Source organism: Manacus vitellinus, unplaced genomic scaffold (assembly GCF_001715985.3).
Source record: "Manacus vitellinus isolate BGI_N305 unplaced genomic scaffold, ASM171598v3 scaffold_93_pilon, whole genome shotgun sequence".
In the NCBI taxonomy this organism is placed as follows: domain Eukaryota; kingdom Metazoa; phylum Chordata; class Aves; order Passeriformes; family Pipridae; genus Manacus; species Manacus vitellinus.
Window position 1 is genome coordinate 626431 of NW_021940884.1, and position 7632 is coordinate 634062.

General features: G+C 55.9%; 1 protein-coding gene across 1 annotated transcript in view; it reads left to right on the forward strand.

Annotated features, from left to right (window-relative positions):
- Positions 1 to 2510: 2510 nt before the first annotated feature.
- Positions 2511 to 7632, forward strand: part of CACNG3 (calcium voltage-gated channel auxiliary subunit gamma 3) — a 32025-nt gene continuing 26903 nt past the window's right edge. Inside the window, exons 1-3 of the mRNA XM_029965256.1 lie at positions 2511 to 2540; positions 2596 to 2741; positions 6924 to 6940. Coding sequence (XP_029821116.1) covers positions 2511 to 2540; positions 2596 to 2741; positions 6924 to 6940 — 193 coding nt within the window. The remainder of the gene's footprint in view (positions 2541 to 2595; positions 2742 to 6923; positions 6941 to 7632) is intronic.

A 7632-nucleotide genomic window follows, 5' to 3' on the forward strand; every position in this document is an offset into this window, starting at 1 on the left:
CTGGGCTGGAGGAAACCAAACCAAACCCAGAAAAACTGCAAATTGTGCCAGATGGAGGAGGGTGTTTATGAGGGGCCCAGGCAGGCTCGGGGGGCTGGGGGCTGGTGAGGGCTCCCGTGGGCCCAGCGCTGTCCCCGAGGACGTCCCGCCATCCTCTGCAGCCCACAGCTGATGGCAGAGCATGTGCGTTACTGTGACCTTCAAACCTGTTGCTGCAGAATTAGTGTTACTTCAGTGGTGAATGTTTTTAATTTCCGTATCTTCGGCTCTGAAGGCGCTCCCAGGTCTGCCCAGGATGCTGCTGGAGGGTCTCCAGGGCTGAGGGGCACCCTGGGGCTGTGGGCACGTGCAGGGGCTGCTGCGGGGGGAGTCACATCTTTTCTGTTTAGGACTTCTGTGTCTGTGTTGGGGTGACACTCGTGTGTGGAGCAGGCGTTGCTGGACACTGAACAAACTGGGTGGCCCTGGAGGGGACCTGTGGGGAAGCCAGGGCTGGCACCAGGCAGCCTGGGTGGCAGCTTTGGGATTGAGATCCATGTTCTGGGGAGAGTTTGGCAAAGGCTGGGTCCTCTTCATAGGGCTCGTACCTTCATTATTCCTGACGTTGTCCATTCTGCTGCTTGCCAAACTCTTATTTCAAGGTTTATTTCCAGATGACCTGTTTCTTCTGTGGAGAAACATGTAATGGGATGTGCCTGGCCCTGCACAGACACTCAGATCTGTGTGGACTCCTCCAAGGAAGGGCAGGGTGACAGGGGTTGAGTCACTGTTTACTGTAATTTGATGATTTAATCTTCACTATTGGATGGGGAGAGCAGAGCTGCAGGAGGATGCTCAGAGCTGAGTTTCAGGAGAGCCCCATTCACCAATCCCCAGGTGCTCTAATGATGGAGAAAGCCCAGTAAATCCATACCAGTAAATCCATACCTGGAGCATGTGGTATCCCCACTGCTGTGTGTGTGTGTGTCAGAGCAGTGCTGGGGACAAGGGCACAGTGTGAGGCAGGAGAAGGATGCTCGTGGGGGACAGAGGTGGCACCTCAGCCTGCTGATGCAGGGGGGCTTGCTGGGTGCCCCTGGCCACTTGCTGCTGCTGGGGGAGTGGGTGCAGGTCTGGTGTCCCCCCTGGATGCAGTGGGACTGGCAGCAGGGCCCTGCAGTGGCAGAGGGGGAGGGCTGAGGGGACAGGACATGCGCTGCAAAGGTGGCAAGCCCTGTCTTTGTGCGGGGCTGGATTACATCCTAGTGCTGCAGGTAAGTGGGGTTCAGGCTCTCAGGTGGTTTCCCTGGGACAGGATGGATCAGACAGTTCCACCTTGGCTGGTGGCTGCTCCATGCACAGAACCTGCCCCACTCCTGCTCCCAGTGCAGCTCTGTTTGCATGGGGCTGGGGACCTGCTGCTGCACTTGCCTCCCCTGGTTGGAGCCCTGAGCAGCCTTCTCATGCTGAGTCCCATCACCCAAGGAGTTATTGATTGATTTAATCCATTTAATAAATAAATGCAAGTTTGCACAGTGGCCAACCCATGTAGACAGAGAGCCTCAAGGGTGGAAGATGAGCAAGCACAGGGCAGTCAACGTGCTCTGATGATTGTGAATCCCAGAGCTCTGATCTAAGGGAAGAACCAGGGGAGTTCTAGCACAGAACACAAGGATCACGCTGTTCCAAAGGTTAGGATTGCACCTGGAGGGTGGAACTCTCTCCCACTGCTGAGTTCTGTGACTTGCCCACGGTGGCAGGAGCAGGTGAGCCTGTCTGACCACACGCCTCTGGGTCCGTGCATGGAAGTGTCACCCAAGCTGTTTATTTCTGATCACATTCAAAGTGGCAAGTAAAACAAGGAAAAAAAAAAGAAAAATGTTTATTGTTGAACAGTTTGTGTTTGTGCATTTGATTTCACCTGCAAGTATTTGATGACTTTTCTACATCCTAGACTACCTGCTGTGTGTTGTCAAACGGTTCTCATTAAGATCTCCTTTTAGATGGGCATATACTCTTGATTCGATTTGCTGCATGTATGAGAAAATAAAATATATAATTTTAAAGAAACCTTGAGAACTTGGCTTCTTTGCCCATGAGCCTCCAGGGGCGAGCCAGTGGCTGGGCATGCCCGAGGGTCCCAACCAGGGATTCTGGGGACTGGGGTCACCAGGAGGGGCCCTACAGAGCCCTGGCATAGCAGGAAATGCTGAGAAGTTGTAGGGTTTTGGTCAAAAAGCTGCATATCTGAACAGCTGGAGAGTATCAGCTGATGAAGCTGCCCAAGTGCAGGTCCCAGAGTGGAGACCTTCAGCTGCACTTTGAGGTACAGATGGACCAGGGGGAGCAGGGGAAGGTGCAGGTTGTTTGCATCTTCAGTTAATTGCTAGTTAATGGGTTAAGGCTGCTGCAGAGGCTCTTCCCACCACCCTGTGAGCACTGGTTCCCAGGCTGGGTAGCTGGTGCAGGGCTGTGGGGCTGAGCTGGTGGCACTGAGGGCTTGGGTGCCCAGCAGCCCCTCTGTGGGCACCATGCCTGGCAGCGAGGTCAGGGGGCTGCAGGTGAGGGCAGGTCAGGGCTCTGCAGAGCTGATCTCAATCCTCTGGGATCCCCCAGAGCCTGCACGTGCTCCAGGGCTCGTGGGGGTTCCTGGCCGAGTGCAACATCGCACTCTGCTCGCTCCCAGGAGAGCTCCACAGCTTGTACCTGCCTTTCTCCATCGAGGAACTCTGCTTTTTTAGGAAGTGTCCATGTGAAAGCTGGTGAGTGTGTTGGGAAGGGCTTCTCCTCCTCTCTTTGGGGACTTCAGCTAAGCTTTCAGTAAGATGTCCTCATCTCTTCCACCTAGTGTGGCAGGTGGTCACTGGGAACCACCCCAATTCACCTGGGGGTGGGAAAACTGCCCTGCTCAACCAGCCCCAGCATTGCCCAGGTACCCCAGCATTGCCCAGGTACCCCAGCATTGCCCAGGTACCCCAGCATTGCCCAGGTACCTCAGCATTGCCCAGGTACCCCAGCATCCCTCCTCCCACTGGGCAGCCCTGCTCTGTCTGCCCCTGCCAGGCCCTAGCCCCTGCTGCCTCTGCTGCTGCACTCAGCCCCCAGCTGTGCCAGGGAAGGTGCCCCCCAGCCCCAGTGCAGGGTTTCGGGGTGCCTGGTTGAGCCCCTCCCCAGATTCACTGCCGTGCCCTTTCCCAGCACGTCAGAAACGCTCCTGAGCTTTGCTTCTCTTGGCTTGTGTAAGTGAAACATTTGGTTTTGTGACACTTTCCTTAATTATGGGAGCTAATGACAAAACCATTGTGACAAATGACTCAGCTTTTGATAGTGAAGTTAATTAATTCTGAAGTTCGAGCCTCCATTGGAGTATCTGGAAAAACCCGATTAGGAAGTCTGCTTCCCCAGCGTGACACGGGCAGCAGGAACCCGGTCCCTGTGACAGCCAGGTAAAGCCCTCCCCACTGCTGCAAGGGATGATCCACCCGGAGCGAGGGGATTAAAGGGCAGACATCCCAGTGCTGCCTCCTGATCCGTCCGTCCATCCATCAAAGCACCCAGGGAAACGCAGCCTCATTAGCGTCGGAGTGAGTGACCAGGAGCAGCTCTGCGTTGGGCGCTGACCTTCAAGAGCGTCTCCCTGAAGCCATCTTTCATCTCTTTCATTTGCATTACAATCCTGTTTGCCTCATTATTCCTTATCCACTTCTTCTTCAAAGGATTTAAATCAAATCAATTAAATTGCGGCGGCTGGAGCAGCAGTGAACCTTTCCTTGTGGCTCAGCGTGGTCCAGCTGGACCCGGCTACAGAAGGGGTTTAATCTTCTGCTATTTGTTCTTTTATTGCTTCTGGGGTACCACAGCCCACAGATCCCTTTGGTAATAGTCTGTCCTTCCCACCACCCATCCCATGCAGACATTCTCCACGTACAGGCTGGTCTTTGTATGACCTTGGGGAAGGGATTCTCTTGGCTTCCCTCACAGAGCCTGGGATGGGGATGATGGGGAGCTGCTGAGCTGCCCAGAGCAGCTGGAGGAACCCTGGGGCACTGCCATAATGGTTGCTGTCCTGTGTCATCCCTTTCCCTCTTCTCAGCTTGTTTTGTCTGCCAGGGAATCAAAGAACCATGGAACCGTTCAGGTTGGAAAAGCTTTCTAAGACCATCGAGTCCAACTGTTCCCTCAGCACTGCCAAGGCCACTGCTAACCCCTGTCCCCAGGTGCCACATTGACATGACTTTTAAGTCCCTCCAAGGACGGGGACTCCACCACTTGACAACCTGTTGGTGAATAAATTTTCCCTAATATTCCATCTAAACCTCCCCTGGTGCAACTTGAGGCAGTTTCCTCTTGTCTTGTTACTTGGGAGAAGAGACTGACCCCCACCTGGCTACGCCCTCCTGTCAAGGAGTTGTTGAAAATGCATCGGTACAGAGGAAAAAAAAGCTGATGGAATGTCACAAGTGTGGGCAAAATAACAAGGATTTAGGCACGCAGCTGCTGCCAGTGTGGTCGCCCAGTCCCCGGAAGCTGCTGCTGCTGGCCCACGCACAGCCACCCCTGCTCCCTCTGCATCTCAGAATAAAGAGGCTTAATCAGAATGGATTTCTGTTCCTCCCCTGCTATTTTTGTTGCTACTCAACTGTCGGAAGTCCAGCAGAGAGTGTGGAGCAGGGAGGGAACTGCACCAGCTCGCACTGAGTGAACCAGCTCGTGCCACCAGCAGCAGGGCTGGGGGCACATGTGGCATCACTGCCTTTTGTCACTCCTAGAACCCCGCTGAGCTCAGCAGCACATGACACAGGGGCACACCAGCCTCCCCACTGGAGTCCTGTTGGAGCCAATGGATTGCACCCAGCACTTCCAAAGCATGTACAGACATAAATAATCCCCTCATGGGAGTGGGGAAGGACGAACACATGTGCCAAAGGCTCTGGAGCCCTTATCCCCTCACAGCCCCTGGGAGCAGGGAAATGAAGTGAAGACTAGGCAAGGCTGGAGCGTCTCTCTGCATCGCTAATGACCCAAACTCGCCTTGTATCAGCCTCTCTTCCTTCAAGGAAAAACCTAATCCAGCTGGGGATTATTTCTGACTACTTACTTCCTGTCACTTTGCCAGTTTAAATGCAGCAGAGCTTTCATGGCTGGATTTGGGAGGACAAAGCCTAACAGATCTTGTGTTAGGACATTTTTGCCTGCAAGGACAGCCTTCTTCTCACAAGAGTCATACAATCTTTGCAGTGTGGGCTGGATGTTGTTATCTGTTTCTACTTTGCCCAGTGCAGAAGGGTCTGGGACCAGGAGCAGGTGGGTGCCAATGGATAGGGCAGGGAACAGCAAGAGGTGATGGAGCAGGAGCTGGAGGAGCTCAGAGTGCCCAGGGCAGGGTGCCAGGCTGAGACCCTGCCCGCCACTGTCTGAGCTGCAGAGCAGGACACCAGGGGCCCCAAATTCTTGTTCATTACAAATCTGCCCTGGGGCAGCTGCTCCAGACAGAGCTCTGAGCTTGCTCTTGGGGCTGACACTCCATTCATGGAGCAGCGAGAGGGCTTGGCAAGGGTGCCCCCACCACCAACCCTACAAGGGCCAACACGATCTGCCATGGACTTTGCTTCTGTTTGAGCTCGCTTTGTTCAAAGCCTAGGAAACGGTACATGTGCACTCTGCTCACACCTACACACGCTGTGTTAAAATAACACAATTAAGGCTGCAAAATCCCCCACTCGCAACGCAATTTGCAGCCCCTCAGCTGTGGGTGGGAGATATCTTTGCTGCCTCTGCGCGGGCCGGGCCCGGGGGTGCTGCGTCAGGCGCTGCCCCACGCGCTGCGGGGGGAGCGGGGGAGTGCCGGGGGTGGCAGGATGGGGGGCGTCGGGCATGGCTCAGGCAGATGCCCCAGGGAAACTTGGGCTCTTCCTGTACTGTGCCCCAAACCACCTTTGTGGTACCCGTGGGATTGTTTAGGACTGGGGGGGCTTATGGAAATGATGGAAAGTGGGTTTTTACATGGGTAGATAGTGACAGTACAAGGGGGCATGGTTTTGAGTTACAAGAAGAGAGGTTTAGATTAGTTATTAGGAAGAAATTCTCCCCTGTGAGGGTGGGGAGGCCCTGGCACAGGTTGCCCAGAGAAGCTGTGGCTGCCCCTGGATCCCTGGAAGTGTCCAAGACCAGGTTGGATGGGGCTTGGAGCAACCTGGGCTAGTGGAAGGTTTCCCTGCCCGTGGCAGGGGGTGGCACTGGATGGGCTTTAAGATTCCTCCCAACCCAAACCATTCTGGGGTTCTATGATTCTATGACCAGTGTCCCCTGCCACACGTAGGGCTCATCTCAGTGTCCAGCCTGTGACACCAAGATGTGACCTGTGACCATTGTGTGCCACTTCAGCACCAGTCCCAGGAACTGCTCAGGGATAACCCCTCCTCAAAAAATGCACAGGAAAGGTGGTTGGGTGGGTGCTGCTGACCCCAACCCTTGTGGCCCCATGCTCACACTCCTCAGAGGGCTGTGTCCTCCCCCAGCCCACAGAGCGCTGCCGCTCTCCGGATGGAAATGCTGAGAATCAGGAGCTGGTGCTGTTCGCCCAGAGAGCCTGGGCAGAGCTGCACCGCCTCCAGCCTGAGCTGGGAACCAGGCACGGGGCCCGTGGGGAAGCAGGGAATGAACCAGGGTGATCCACGGCCGGGAGCCAGCGGGAAGCCGGGGAGGGAGCGCGGCGGGGCAGCAATCAGCGTATCCTGCCTGGGGAGTAGCACAGACGGTGATTTCAGGTTGAGGAGCTACTTAATTTTCACGTTCTTAATTTCTCGGTACCTTCATAATTTTCTGTTTGCCTTTTTGGAGTAAATAACTAGTAATTCCATGCGAGTGCATACAGATGAGGGCTGGGGAAGCACACGCCGTCGCGTAAATCTTTCGCTTTCCGGTCTCACCCGTGGCCCTTACAGGACTGTGAATTCAAGAGGTAAGTGTGTTCTAGGGCTTGTTGGAAAGGTCGTATGAGTCATGGGCTCATACAACCGGCTGAGGAATGTTTGAGGGAGATGAGGAGACAGTGGAGAGGAAGTGGACAGGGGGATTGACTGGTGGGAATGGTTCAGGAGCGGGTTGCGGGTATCAGGGATGTTCGGGATGAATTTGTGCTTGGGCAGGGGTTAAACACGGTGTCCCCGGGGCACGGACAGTCCTGTGTCAGTGTGGGCAGGGGCTGTGCCCTCCCTGGGTCTGCTTTGTGGGTGTGTGGCCCCCAACCCCTCGCACCGGATGCCACCCGGTGCCCGGTACCGGTGCAGCAGTTCCAGCGCTGTGCGGACTGGGGGGGGAGGGAGCCGAGTTGCCCCTTGCCGGGGGGCTGCGGCAAGTGGGCGTCTGCCGGGACTGTCTGCGGTACTGGCACCCTGGGGTGGGCATTCCCACCCAGTCCCGGTCCCGGTCCCTTGTTACAGTCCCGGTACGGTTCCAGAACCCCGGGAAGGGGTCCCCGGGGCAGTCCCTGTCACTGTCCCCACTCAGTCCCGGCACCCAGCCGTAGGGTTCCCCGGGGCCGGGCCGGGTATCCTGGGGTAGGGTCTCTCTCCCGATGCGCCGGGGCAGTCCCGATCTCAGCATCCCGGAGTGGGGTTCCCGGAGCAGTCCCAGTCCCCGCCCAGTTCCGGC